The 15,560-nt window shown below is 47.9% G+C and overlaps 1 protein-coding gene and 1 pseudogene across 1 annotated transcript; one reads left to right on the top strand and one right to left on the bottom strand.

The window, feature by feature from the left end:
* Window positions 1-4,645: 4,645 nt before the first annotated feature.
* On the bottom strand, window positions 4,646-7,197 carry LOC130119826 (uncharacterized protein K02A2.6-like; annotated as a pseudogene).
* Window positions 7,198-10,741: 3,544 nt separating this feature from the next.
* Window positions 10,742-11,620, top strand: si:dkeyp-72e1.6 (transmembrane protein 238-like). The gene has a single exon (XM_056288695.1). It carries the CDS (start codon window positions 10,913-10,915, stop codon window positions 11,387-11,389), a length of 477 nt encoding a protein of 158 aa, XP_056144670.1. The 5' UTR covers window positions 10,742-10,912; the 3' UTR covers window positions 11,390-11,620.
* The last annotated feature ends 3,940 nt before the right edge of the window (window positions 11,621-15,560 follow it).

The following is a 15,560-nucleotide window of genomic DNA, read 5'->3' as shown; positions in this document are numbered from 1 at the left end:
CTAGCTACTTAGTTAGCCAGTTAGCTAACTTGCCTCGTCATGCCCGTAGCTGCGTGCTGGTTTGTGTTGAGGAATAGGATGGTGATTCTTGCCATTATTGAGTGTTGTTTTGTTTAGTTTTTGGCTCCTGGGCTCATTTGGTTTTTTGGGGGTTTAACTGAATGTAGAAACATGTACAAACGTTATGATATTGTCTTTAATGAACGGTTTTATGAGCTACGGTGAAAACAAGAGTAGCCAAGGTTACCATGGTAACATGTGTATTGTATTTAGAAATCACGTCAGGACACAGCGCTGTCGCTCGACACAACCTCTCCGTGGCATTCTTTATTTAGACTGACACAGCATCAAAGGCAGACCCGATCAAACAACCCAGAGCCCGCAGGCATCACCAATCGATCCCAGCACAATAGAACAGCACCAAATCAAATGCAGCACTGTCGATGTGTGCATACATAACATTCCCCCCCCCCCCCCCGGCAGGATTTCAAACATGAAAGGTTGACACAAAGTCCTCTAGGTGGCCAGGGCGTAAACGTGTGCGAACAGGTCGCGGGGCGGCCTGAGGCTGGTCAGGCCGAGGTGGGGAGGGAGATGGCAGGGGAAGCTGAGGCCCAGAAATGTCTGGGGCCCGTGTAGGAGCTGCATGAAGCCCCGGGGCGTCTCGCCATGCTGAGGGAATGGCTATGGTTGTGTCACCAGCTGTGTGTGGCGGAGCAAAGGCATCCTGGTGTAGCGAAACACTCCTGCATGTGTCACAAAGGCTGTGAGGTTTCGGCTGCTGGGGTGGAGGGGCACCTGTAAGTACCCCTGTCTGAGGTCGAGCTTGGAGAACACCTCAGAGCCATAGAACTGAGCAGTGAGTTCTTCTGAGGTGGGCAGTGGATACTTATCAGGGACCACTGCCTTATTTACTGCACGTAGATCGACGCAGACACGCAGGCCCCCCGACTTCTTCTTAGCCACCACGAGGTTTGAGACCCAAGGTGACGCGTCCACCGGTTCAATGATGCCAGCTTCCAGCAGTTGTTGCAGCTCGGCGGAGACCCCATCACGGAGAGCCAACGGGATGCGGCGCAGTGGTTGGATGACAGATTTCACAGCAGGGTTGAGGAGAGGTTGATGGGTGAAGGCGGAGAGGCAGCCCAGCCCCATAAACAGCGATGGCCACTTCTGCTGCCAAGGTGTGGCGACAGTCAGGATTGCTGCCCCCCTTGTGTCTAAGAGGGAAAACCCCAGAGCGGAGAACAGGTCCAGGCCCATCAGGTTGGCCCCACGGCGTGCCACATGAAAAACTGCATTGGGCACCAGCTTGGTTCCATAGCGGACAGTCAGTTGGAGAGAGCCAACCAGATCGATTTTGGAGTCACCATACCCACAGAGGACAGCTGAGGGTGCGGACAGTGGCAGTGAACCGAAAAATTGACTGTAGGTATCAACATTCAGGAGAGACACACTTGCACCGGTGTCCAACAGCAGGGGGATGCACACATCATTAATGTTGACTGTGCATGATTTGAATGACACTGGCCCAGAGCTCACCTTGTGAATGACGGAGGTTGAAGACTGGGGGGTGTGGCCCTCTGACCCAGCCGGGGAAGATCGACAGACGTTGGCAAAGTGATTGTGCTTACCGCAGCTACGGCATGTCTGGCCACGGGCAGGGCAGTTCTGAGCCCTTGAAACATGAGACCGAGACCCACAGTTACCACAGGACTGTTGAGGGCGGGGCCGAGAACGCCGTCGTTGCAGTTGCAAGACGTCCCCAGTGGAGTCGGCGCCCGCCTCGCTCTGGCTGGGTTGCGTCCCGAGGGGCAGCCGTGAGTAGAGGGAGGAGTCGTTGGCAGCTTGACTGGAGGTGGCCACTTGCTGTGTATTTAGCATAGCAGCATACTCAGCTGCTCCCTCAACCTGTAGTGCGATGGTAATTGCTCTGGACAGCAGCAGATCATCTTTTTCCAGCAGGAGAGTCTCACGCACCTTTGCGTTGTTGGTGTGTTCGATTAGCTGGTCGCGAACCATCTCGTCCTGAAGCGCGCCAAACTTGCATGAGCTAGCTAGCCCTCGCAAATTAGCTACGTACTGCCGCACAGACTCACCAGGCAGTTGGTGTCGCTGACGGAATATAAATCGCCGAAGGAGGGCACTCTGTGGAGCAGCGAAATGGGTGCTCATAAGTCCCACAGCTTCGGCAAAGCTTGTGACGTTCCCCAGAGTCCCGAGCACACGATGACCCTCTGCTCCCAAGCAGTGAAGCAACAGAGCCGTCTTCCTAGCCTGGCTCACGTCGTCGAGCCCTGAGGCGATGATGTAATTTTCAAAACTATGTAGCCAGCGAGTCCATGGTACCGGAGGCTCGCCAGGTAATGCCAGGAAGGGGGCAGGTGGTGGGGGAGAGATATCAGCCATCCTCGTCGCCAATATTGTATTTAGAAATCACGTCAGGACACAGCGCTGTCGCTCGACACAACCTCTCCGTGGCATTCTTTATTTAGACTGACACAGCATCAAAGGCAGACCCGATCAAACAACCCAGAGCCCGCAGGCATCACCAATCGATCCCAGCACAATAGAACAGCACCAAATCAAATGCAGCACTGTCGATGTGTGCATACATAACAATGTGGTCAGTTCATGAGCCAGTTACGGTGGCTTCTGTGTAACGTTAGTTGTACACAGATTATTCTAAGTCTTATTTGTGTTTTTTGTATAAAGATTTAATTTGTTTGTTGACATATAGGCTGATCTATCTTTTTGGAATATATGTAGAATACAGATAATATGTAAAGCAGCAATGAAACTATTGAACTATATCAGAAACAATATTATTGTAACATCTAGTGTTATTAGGGGACCTATAGCATACTGTAGCTATTGTAACTTCTGTTGGTCAATTCAGTTAGTTGATTTATTGCATTAGTGCAAGTGGAATGTTTGTGTCACAATGTGTGCATGTCAGATAATTGAGATATTGATGTAAGAGATTATTGTTGATATGAAAAAAAGAAAAGATTAGTTTATGATTTTATGAGTAAATAAAGACGTCACCAGCCTGCTCAACAAATCAACCACGTCTCCTTTTTTATGCTTTCTTTCTGTTTAAAACAGACCCACTTTCCTGTTACTGGCCCCGCCCCTTACCTGGGACCTGTAACAGATGCTTGTGTGTCCTTAACGCTTAACAGTGGGTTATCTGCGTTTCCCGTCTTGATGAGCTGTCGGGCACGAGCAGGTTCTGGAAAATTCATGCAGGTCCGAGTTCGACTACCACTCCCTCGAGGACACCGTGGTTCTTCTGTTACTGATGGATTTATTCATCTTACATGTACTTCAACATCACCGTCCTCAAATCCAGCATCGAACTCGCTGGCTGCACACAGCCAGGAGGGAATGAATCCACCCGAACAAAAACAAAACATTCACATGCCAATGCAATATCACTTTTGTAACTCGAACTTTCAGGCGGAGTATAAAAACTCCCGCTTCACGTTTCTTCTTGGGAGGAAATTGCAACAACTAAACGTGTCCCTGTCCAACATAGAAGGTATGCGAGTGACGTCACAGATGCGGAACTCACAGCGGTAACGCGGCACTGATGGCCCTTTTCGACCAAAGTAGCTCTGGTTCAGGCACCGGTTCCGTTTAAGACTCTGAGAACCTTGGTGTTGCATGGCGAACGGGCCCGCGTTTCGACCAGTTTTTAGTGGAACCGTTGTACGTCATCAACGGGGGACTTTGTGCGTTGCACACCGGATGTAAACATTAGCTACATCCCACTGAAATCCACTAGCTAGCAATAATATGGCATCATATTATTACGTCGTCCAGCTCCACTTTTGGACAACTCTTTTTTATCGTCTCGGTAGTCCTTACTTCTTTTTTTTAACTTGTTGATAATTTGTTCTTGCGTTCGAGTTAACCCATTCTTGGCCATCTCTTCTACTACTTCGCCATACAGCTTACTCTTGCTCGTGCTACTCTAGTTTTTCCTGAAACTTGGGAGATGCCCAGATAACAACTGTTATATCTTGGTTGATGAACCGAGCACGCATTTATCAATGTTTACATTCTTTAAATGAACGTCTTGCAGCATGGAACATTATTACATGTGCGTCACTGTCTGGCTAGTCTGAACTGGTCTAGCGCTCTGCAATTATATTGTATCATCTAGCTAATGCTAAGGTATGAGCGCCCTCTAGCGGCCTAGTCGTATAACACGTATATCTAGATCAAGATACCCCCCCCCTTTTAAGCTGAAACTAGTAATGCAATTCTATTCAGCTAACTAAACATACTGTTCTCTCTAACACAGTTGTTTCAACATCACATTGCAATATCACAGGTTAAACATCACATTGCAATATCACAATGAACTGGAACTCTTTTTTTCTTCTAACTAGGAAGGTACGTCCTTCCAGTGAGATCAGAGCGCATTGTTGCTCTATTCCTGGGAAAGATCTCACTACTTTCTAACAAAGTCTTTGAGGTGTGAGGGTGAATGTCTCTCTCTTCCTGAATGCCTCACCTCAGTCCCCACATGTAAGTCCGGTCTCTTCTGCACTTCAGAAGCAGGCGGAGGCTCCGGTAACTCACTTGTAGGTGGTTCTTCACTCATCCGATGCTGTAGGACCTACGGGCCTTCCACCTACACTGTAGGTGAAAGGCCCGTAGAACCTCCCTCAGTGCTCACCACTGGCACCGGGTCTCGTCCAGTCACCTCACTAGGCGCGGTGTGTGTCAGTCGGGTTCGAACTTGATCCACATGCATCTTCATGGCTTGACCACTTCCAACAGTGACAGTATAGGACACTGGACCTGATGAGCTCTCGATGACGGCGGGGATCCATTTGGGACCGTAGGAGTAGTTCCGAATGAATACTTCATTTCCAGGTGCAAAACTCCTCAGTTTGGTGTGTCCGTCGTGGGCTTGTTTCTGTTTCATTTGCTTTTGCTGCACTTTTGTTTTCACGTCTGGTGTGAGCAGGTCGAGAGTGGATCTGAGTCGGCGTGACATCATCAGCTCTGCAGGTGACAAGCCTGTAGTCCCATGAGGTGTGACGCGATAACCGAACAGGAATCTTGACAGTCGGGTCTGCAGTGCATATCCTTTCATCTTCTTCATCCCCCCCTTGAAAGTTTGCACTGCCCTCTCTGCTAGCCCATTCGAGGAAGGGTGGAATGGTGCTGACTTCACATGATGTATTCCATTCAGTTTCATGAAAGACTCAAACTCTGCGCTCGTGAAATAGGTTCCATTATCTGAAACTAGCATTTTTGGTAGTCCAAAGACACTGAAGCTCTGACGTAGTTTCTCGATTGTCGCTTGTGATGTGGCTGATATCTCGGGGTAGATGTCCATCCACTTTGAATCTGCGTCCACGATCAGTAGGAACATTTCTCCCATGAAAGGTCCTGCATAGTCCACATGAATCCTGGACCAAGGCTCCTCCGGCCACTCCCAGGGGTGTAACGGTGCGGCGGGTGGTGCCTTCTGGTGTGTTTGACACTCCTCACATGACTGAACCTTCTCCACATCCTGATCCATACCAGGCCACCACACATACGATCTGGCGAGCCCCTTCAGTCTCGTCATCCCTGCGTGTGTCTGGTGTAGTATCTTCAGTATGGTGTCTCTGCCTTTGGTCGGTATGATTACTCTAGCTCCCCAGAGCACACAACCATCTCTCACACTCAACTCCCTTCTCCTCTGATGATACGGCTTGAGGTGAGTCTCTGTCTCGGCAGGCCATCCTTTCAGGACGTACTCGTGAACTCGGGATAGTGTGACATCCTTAGCTGTCCAGCGCTTGATCTGGTTAGTGTCCAGGAGTGTGTCATCCAGTAGATCCATCATTAAGACTTGTTCCGTGGTGTCACCCTCCTGTCCTGTCTCTGGCACTGGCAGTCTGCTGAACGCGTCCGCATTGGCGTGTTGTTTTCCTGGCTTGTAGAGCATTTTGTATTCATACGCACTCAGGTACACAGCCCATCTTTGTACTCTCAGTGAACCCATTTGTGGAATAGGTTTCTTCTCGTTGAACAGGTAGATCGCTAAAGCTCTTCCATGCAAGTACTTACGGAACTTCTGGATGCCGAAGATGACAGCTAAGCCTTCTTTGTCGAGTTGCGAGTATCCTTTTTCCGCTGGGGAAAGTGTGCGAGACATGAATCCCACGGGTCGCTCACTTCCATCCTCCATCCGCTGGGATAGCACAGCGCTCACGCCGTAAGGCGAGGCATCACAGGACAGGATCACGTCTCGGTCTGCACTGTAATGCACCAGCACTGCTGCTGAGTTGAGCAAGTCCTTTAATTTTTGAAAAGCTTCCTCTTGCTGCTTTTTCCACGTCCAGCGCACATCTTGTCTCAAAAGTTCGTGGAGAGGGGTGAGCAGGGTTGCCAGGTTTGGAAGGAATTTGTTGTAGTAATTTAGTAAACCTAAATAAGACTTGAGTTCTGTGACGTTTGTGGGGGTCGGAGCTTCCATGATGGCTTTTACTTTTTTCTTGACCGGGTGGAGCCCCTGCGCGTCCACTCTGTGCCCCAGATACTCAACCTCCTCTTGCATGAAGGTGCATTTGCTTCTCTACAAACGCAACCCAGCCTCTCTCAACCTAGTCAGCGCAGCGTCCAGATTTCTCAGGTGATCAGCTTCGTCGACGCCACTGACTAAGATGTCATCTAGATATACTGCTACGAGAGGGATCCCACGTAACAAACTCTCCATTGTCCTTTGGAAAATGGCGGGTGCGGACGCCACCCCAAAAGGAAGTCTATTGTACGTGAACAACCCTCGGTGAGTATTCACTGTCAAGTATTTCTTGGATTCCTTGTCCATGAGTATTTGTTGATATGCATGACTCATATCTAATTTAGAGAACTGTTTACCCCCGGATAGTGCTGTGAAGAGATCTTCCACTCTAGGAATTGGATACTGTTCGAGTGAAGAGACAGTGTTTACGGTAAGCTTGTAGTCTCCACACAGTCTGACGGTTCCCCCTGGTTTGAGAATAGGGACCACTGGCGCAGCTCTGCTACATAGTCCACCACTGCTTCATCAGACTTGCGGTTGCGCGAGTCAAACTTGTACCTCTGCACTATTTCGTTTGGCTTTGGATCAAAGTGATTCTTCATCAGAATTACAAGTTGCTGGTAGGTCTTGTCTTTCGGCTTCACTGGGCTCAGGAGGCTACGCATCAGACTGTATGTCGATGCCCCGACGACACTTATGAGTATAGCTCTCTGTCTATCTCCATCGTCAATTGCATTGGCCGCAAAAAAACTGATCTAGTATTTCACAATACTCTTCCCACGTCTGATTTTGCGCATCAAACGCCCCCAGCGTGCCAGTCGTCGCGGTAGCCATGCTTTCTCTTTAGCTAGCTACTTTCCCCCTCTTCTAGCCGACAAACCTCTGTTCACGTTAGCTGCTAGCCGTCTCCTCCTTCGTTTCACTTCTGGCCACAAAACCATCTGCAAACGTCTTCATATGTTCCCAAATTGACCTCGTCGCCAGTAAATATTATATCTTGGTTGATGAACCGAGCACGCATTTATCAATGTTTACTTTCTTTTAATGAACGTCTTGCAGCATAGAACATTATTACATGTGCATTACTGTCTGGCTAGTCTGAACTGGTCTAGCACTCTGCAGTTATACTGTATCATCTAACTAATGGTAAGGTAGGAGCGCCCTCTAGCGGCCTGGTGGTATAACATGTATGTCTAGTTCAAGATACCACAACAACCAAACACTGAGTTTCCTCAGCTGATCACTGTGCACCCTTGTTATCTGCCGATTTCGCCATTATCCACCGTTAGGCTGTCTCCTTTCTTCTTCCTCTGGAATGTCACGCGCCCATTGATGTCGTCACGGTTCGCGCTGAAAAACCTGCTATTTTTTGGTGCCGGTTCGGAACTAACTTTTAGGGTTCTCAACCAATTAATTTTTGGTCGAAATGTTCTGAACCGTTCAAAAAAGGGTTTGCGATCGGCACCGAACCCGTTCCCTATTGGTGGAAAAGGGCTTTGAGTGGCAAAAAGAGTGGCAGCGTTAAAGCCCAGCTTGAATACAGCGAAAACACATCTAAAATGGGAAAGAGCTGTTGTGCGATAGACCGCACTAATAGATTTCACAAGAAATGGGAGTTATCTTTTTACAGACTACCGGAAGATAAGGTAAGGAGAAACAAATGGATCGCTGCAATTCGCAGAAACAACTGGAATTCAGGCACCGAATTGTTGATCTGCTGCTCCCATTTTGTGTCAGGTAGGCTAACATTAGGCTATGTTGGATTTTTGGGTAACGTTAAATGGTAAAATCATAAAGTTGTAGAGGAGCTCAATCAGGAGTCGTGACAACTTTCTCTTTCGGGCTACACAACGTGCACCATTTATTCCTTCCACCATTACAACAACAAAAACCCGCGCAGCGGAAGTGTATCACTGCAAACCCGAACTGAGAAAACAGCAGCTGTAAACCAACGTTCCTACTAGCTCAATAAGGGGAATTATGTATCCCCATAACCACTACAAAGTCATATACTGTATTGACTACTCATCAGTTATTTAGCATCTTTCATAAGTTTTTGTCAGCATATTTAAAAAAAAACGTCCTTGTGTTGTGTTCTACAAACAAAGGGCAGAATGGTTGGCTTAACGTTAGTTTTCAGTTGTAACTTAATAAAATAAAATAAAATAAATATTTGTACAAACCTGTCCACATACAACCAGAATGTCCATCGGTGTCCTCGTCACTTTAATTTCGCCAACAAATCCCGCCTTGAAGTAGGACCAAGCGTCAAGACTTTTATATACCTTCAGGCTTTGCTTTGTGCATTTCTCTGGCGTAGAAATCAAGTACATATAAATATCAGGATCAGGAAACTCGATTTGTGGCTAATTGTTAATGTACATGGCCCACTGGTTATTTGGTAAATTGTACGGGTCACTGTCAAGTCCAACTTCCTTTAATTTAAGCAGATAATCTTGCGTTATAATCCCGGTTTCACTGTTTCCCCTACTAGAAGCGGCCATGTTGTGGGATGTTTTGCCACTCACTGCGACTGAGGGGGCGTGTCCCAGTGGGAAAATGACGTCAATGCATACCCTCTATAGAACGTAAACGTACTTCTTGCGTAGTTTTAATACAAAACAAATCAATATTCATTAAAATAAACTAAATAAACAATATAGGCAAACAAAACATAATGACATAACAATATTTGTGGCATTTAAACTTCGTATTTTGAGAAAGCCCCCTTCCCCCGGCGTTGCACGTAGGAAGTTAATGTTGCCCCCCACGGGTGTGCTAGCTTCTATCTTTTCTCTCTTGCATACGCGTGCGAACACACGCACCATCATAGGCGGTCACTCGGGTTCAAGTATGACTAGGGTTACCAACCGTTCCTTTAAATAAGGAATCTTTCCTTATTATATATATATATATATATATGTGTGTGTGTGTGTGTGTGTGTGTGTGTGTGTGTGTGTGTGTGTGTGTGTGTGTGTATAGTGTAAGGCACATTATATTTGTTATGCCCGCGCCGCCCCGTCCATACAACCCCGTCCCTCTCCCCTGTTCCTTATTTCCATTTCAAGGAGTTGGCAACCCTAAACATGACTGTCCTAGGACGCCTCTGCGTGACATTAACGTGGGGAGACTGGTGCACAGACCGCCATCACATGGTCCTTGACAGATCTGGGTCAGGATCCAGTGGTATGGAGTCCAGACGACTGGCAGCCCATTTCTGCTGCAGCCTTCATCTGCCTTACCAGCCGTTGTGATGCTCAGCCATCATCCTCCACCTGAGGTCTTCGCACGCGTGCATGCTCGCACACACACACGAGTGGGGTGAACATATAATAATGGAGAGTGATAGGGAAGCAGAATCTACCATAGAGCTTGTATAATCATCTCTGCACCCTTGTGATGTTTGGTACCTGAGGTACACTTCTCTTAAGGCTATCCCCCTTAGCGTTGGGGTCATGACCCATCATTTACAATGTACTGCTGGGCATATATTGATATCAATATCATGATCTGAGACTTTGAGACTTGATGTTGTCTGTTACTTATCTGGTTATTGCAATATAGCTTTAAGTTGCTGTAGGTAGTTTGCTGAAGGCCAAGATTTCACAGGCCTGAATCTGAGCAAACTGTCAGCATAACTCTGCAAAGTGGTAGGGGGGGGGGTATTTTTTAAATTGTTGCTCATTTTTCCAAAGTTGCCAACAGCTGCTTTCTTGAATTTTCCTGATCTTGAAAGCTGCGTTAACATTATACATTTTTGTGAACTTTTGTTGAATTAAATGAACGGTGAATAGACTTGTTTATGCTTGATCCTGTGTGATTGTTACATCCACATCATCATTATATCTCTGAATTTTATAGTGTGTATAAATATATTTAAATAAATATTGATAGTCGTCCCAAAAATATTTCGTATCGAGATATTCGTTCAAAAATATTCTTTGATTTTGTTTATATCGCCCAACTCAACACACCACTCAAATGGAAAATGCGTCAAACAAATATTAAACATGCAGCTGGTCTAAATGTCGATGATTTATGTATGATCTGACGGACAGTTTCAGTTTATTGTGACATGGTGATTCCCCGGCGCAGCAGCCAATAACGAGTTGCCACCCTCGGTGTAATATTGGCCCTTTCTGTCCTCCATAGCGCAGCGGTGACCGCCTCACCTGTCTCAGCTTACCTGTCCACACAGACGGCTCGGCAATTCAGCTCTGCGCGGCGGGGATCCTCAAACAGAGCAACCTCACGTTACATTAAGATTCAAAAAAAGAAGAAAACGGCACATTGTAACGCTGTTTAGAAAGGTGCGATATAGATCAAGTTTATTGTTTATTATTATTATCACCGGTCTATACCGACACTGTCGACGGTAACATGGAAGCGACACACGCGGGTTTGGGCCGCTGTGCTTGCGCATTCTGGCTGGCGGTGGTCTTTGACTTCGTCGGGCTGCTCGTTCTCCTCATTGGGGTCTTCTCCGGTATGTTTTTCTTTGACTTTCTCATCTACGCCGGCTCCATCATCATTTTCCTCAGTCTGATCTGGTGGGTGTTCTGGTACACGGGTAATATTGAGGTCCCCCCCGGCGAGCCGGAGGAGGACGTGGGCACCGCAAAGAAGAACAGGGCGGGCATCGCGAACACGGTCCGGCGCCTCTCCAGCCGGCTGTCCCGCAGCATCAGGAGCTCCCTCTGGCGCAAAGGAGGGCCGGACCGCTCGCAGGGACACGGTGCACACATCACCGCAGACACACAACAACGACAACAACCTGCTGACCTCAACGACAACGCGCACACTGTCGACTGTGTTTTGCCCAGTCCTCACACAACAACAGAGACCTCTCCAACCTGACGGGTCAAGAACTTGACCGCTGCACAACAAAGCCCCGTTTCCACATGACTGGTGATGACCGAATTAACGCCTTGGAACTGGTTGATTTTTTCCCCTCTTCCATTAAAATCTCCACAGTATGCTGCACCTGCCTTAAACTGCTGATGAATGTCAACACTTTCTCAAAATGTCATGCGACACAAGTTGTAACTTTGTCCTATTTCTATGCACAATAAGTCTTCTTCCCTCGATCCGTTCCCTGGATTTTATAGCTGTTCATTTGCAAAAAAAAATGTATTTAAAAATACCCCCTCATCTCAGCTGCTAAACATATTCACAATATATATTTATGGTTAATGGTTGTTATTCACAAAGGGTCAGTGTAGGATCGGGACAGAAAAGGGTTAATCTGGTGTACGGCCATGAGGAACTGAAGCGAACAATTTGTGGCTATAAAACAGGAAATAACCTTATCGCCGCTTAACCATTAACCTGCATTGCATGCAATGCAGGTTAGGTCAGCATTAAAAGACACGCCTTCCTTGTTCAAACTGTGAGAAGGCGGCCCGAGGCTTCGTCATCTCCCAACACCCTCCATAAAACAGAAACATGAGTCCTGATAATGACGCACACTTGGATGTAGAGTGAAGTTTACTTGATTTTAGACCTGCTGGCAAAGACGTGGGGCCCCACAGTGTTTACAAGCTCCCTCCGATGGCATATTCTCCTTCCCAACTCGTCAAATAAGGCAGCTTGTTCAGCGGCCTTGAGGCCTTTACACACCGGGGACGTGATGGATACACGACACGAAAACACGAAATACTCGCCTGCGAACGTTTCGCATCAACACTACGCTCACCGGCGGCGATACGAACTTTGTGACAGAAACCCAACTTTCTGCACAAATTGGCGAGACGCGAGGGTGACTCAGCCAGGCGGATTCAGGTGCGGCGGTGCAGTGCGGGGGGTCTCCTCTCCTCGTCTACTTATCCTTGCACTATCCCCCTCCTTCGGGAAGCACGTCCCCGCGTTTAAGCATATCCGCTCCTTCACGCCTACGCTTCCGATGACCTTACGGTCTCACCATCCCACTTCTGACACCAATATAGCGAATTCCGGGGGGCAACCACAGGAATTGCCGCAGCCGGGACACGAACCCGTAATCCTCGCACCGCGGGAGACATCGCTAACCGCTCGGCTAAAGGGTCCGACCCGTTAGTCAAGGGCTACCGAGCCTATACATCCGAGATAGTTACAATATATTGGCCTACTTCTCTGGAATATGAAATAACATGTTTTAACGTGTGTTTTTGTTTTATTTGTTATTTACATCTTTATGATGACTTCAGATGAGCTTAATTAAATTGATAATGTAGGTTTGAATCCTTCCCAGGATATCCAGATCTATGCAAAATTTTGGTTCGTGACAAAATAGACATATGACTTTTGCATCCTTTTTGCCAGTAGCTCTGTCCTTAAAATATGTCGAATATTGTAAGTAGAAATGACAAATAAGGCTACTAAGTTGGACTGACTTACTATATTTAAAAAAAACAACAACAGCCGTGGTGCAGAAGTTTCACCTGCGTTCTCTGACAAACAACTTCTTGTGCCCAGATACTTGTTTTACACACCTTTTAATTCCTCTTATTTCACCTTTTAAGAAGATATAGTGTCAGTGACTGATAATGACATGATAGCATGCAATGTAAATCACTAGAGGTACAACTGTATGGGACACTCAGAGAGAATGACATTTAACAAGGCCAAGTTACTTTATAACAGCATTTTCTTTAAAATTAATTTCTGATTTTTCCCTTTTTCTCCCAATTTAGTGGCCAATCGATCCCTATTTTAGTTCAAATACCCACCCTCGTACTGCATGCGTTCGCCGACTGCATCTCTGCGGCCGGCAGTCTCGAAGGAGACGCCTCGCCACTTTCGTGACAAGGCAAATCCAGGCCGAACCACTGCTTTTTCCGACACACACAGAGATGTTGCAGGTGTAGGTGCATATAAATAACAGACAGAGTCGGGCTGTGTCGCTTAGTAACATGTATTCACCGGCTGTGCCCATAACGCAACTGAGGCATGTTACACAGGGCAAGTATACATCAATCAGTGCCCCCAGGGGGAGCTGTTGGCTGCATAACATTACCCTACAACATCTCTCTTCCTTTCGTAGAATACAATACTAAATAATATAATGGATAGTATTAGCCATTAGAACATTAGTGCTCATATCCCAATATTAAAGTAGTGCAATGGAAATAGTGCATCAAGAAGGAACAGCAAGTCAATATCAACCAAAACCTTTGCAGAACAATAACGACAAAATGGTAGCATCAGAACATCCACAAGACCACTGAATAAAGAACATTAGAAGTGAACATCACAGTTTTTGTTTCGTTTTTTTTTTTTTTAATGTCCACAGTCCAGTGTGTGTGTGTGTGTCAATCTCAGTACAGTGTATGACCTAGAGGTCAAGTCTTTCTGGAGGCTTAATCTGCCTCCCGCTCCGGGAGAAGGCCCGGCCCTGTAACTCACGGCATGGTGTGGTCACAGCCTGTGGGGGAGATGGCGGCGACCTCGGGGTTGATGACCTTGGAGACATTACAGGGCTGCTGACGACTTCCTCCATGCTGCCCCTGCTCACATGGCCCCCTTCAGCTGCACACGCGCCCACAGGCTGCTCCGGTGGCCGTTCTGTGTGGGCTGACGGCTGTGGAGGGGCAACCTCCGCTGGTCGGAGATCAACCCTGTTGCGACGGTACGTGGTTCCCTCCACGTTGACGAGATAGGACCGCGGTCCCACCTGCTGCAGGCATACTCCTCTCCTCCATCGGCCTGTCCTGTCACCCGGGATTGGTTTCATCCTGACAGGCTGGCCGACATTTAGCTCTGGCAGATCCCTCGCAGTTCTGTCATATGTCAGCTTCGCTGCCTGATGCTTCACCCTCAGCTTGTCTGTGACCCCAGTGATGATCTGAGGTGCTAGTAGCTGGTCGGCCACAGGGAGAAGAGTTCTCAGCCTCCGTGACATCAGCCGTTGTGCTGGGCTGCAGCGCATGTCCTCAGTGGGTGTGTTTCTCCAGTGTAGAAAAGCCTTCCAGGGGTCTTCGTCGGCCCGGTCTGCTTTTCTGCATAGGCCTTTCACAATCTTCACTGCAGACTCTGCTTTGCCGTTAGCTTTTGGGTGTCTCGGGGAGGACATGACATGTTCGAAGCCCCACTCCCTCGCAAACGCCCGAAACTCTCCACAATCAAACTGACCTCCGCAGTCCGAAATGACCCGGTCAGGGATACCGTACCGTGCAAACTGCACCTTGCACCTTCGGATGGTCGTTTCTGCCGACAGGTCTGGGAGTAGATCAATCTCCCAGAAGTCTGAATAGTGATCCACCATGAGCAGGAAGTCCTGCCTTGCGTAGCTGAACAAGTCCATGCTCACCAGCTGCCAGGGTCGTGTGGGGAGCGGGTGTGACATCATAGTCTCTTTTTGTTGCTCGTGTGCATACTCGTTACACACTGAGCACTGCTGCACATAGTCTTTGATTTCCCCCTGCATATTTGGCCAGTAGAGAGTATCCCGGGCCTGTCTATAACAAGCCTCACCCCCCACGTGGTTGTAGTGGATCTGTTTCAGCATCTCAGGACGCATAGCTTTCGGAATGATGACACGCTGGCTCCTAAAAAGCACACCGTCCTGTGCGCTTATTTCATCTCTGATGGCCCAGTATTCTCTGACGGCTATGGGGCTCTCCTCTTTGTGTTCTGGCCATCCCTCCAGCACGACCGACTTAAGTGTTTGAAGACACACATCCTCCTCTGTGTGTTTTCGAATCTGTGCGAGGCGTTGACTGGTGACGTTTAGATAGTCTGCCTGCTGAATGGCTGCCGTTTCGTACTGCACCTGTTGCATGCTGCAGACCATTTCACGTCTGTACTGAGTGTCCGTTCTCTGTGGCGGGGTGGTGGCTCTGCTGAGCGTGTCACTGATGTACATTTCAGGGCCTGGCTTGTACATCACCGTGAGGCAGTAGTTCTGAAGTGTGAGGAGCATGCTTTGAAGGCGCTTTGGTGCACTGAGAAGGGGCTTAGTGAAGATTGACACCAGCGGGCGGTGGTCGGTCTCTGCAGTCACATCACCCCTCCCATATAGGTAGTAGTGGAAGCGTTGACAAGCGAATAC

Source organism: Lampris incognitus, chromosome 10, assembly GCF_029633865.1.
Source record: "Lampris incognitus isolate fLamInc1 chromosome 10, fLamInc1.hap2, whole genome shotgun sequence".
In the NCBI taxonomy this organism is placed as follows: domain Eukaryota; kingdom Metazoa; phylum Chordata; class Actinopteri; order Lampriformes; family Lampridae; genus Lampris; species Lampris incognitus.
This window is presented reverse-complemented; position numbering and strand designations above follow the sequence as displayed.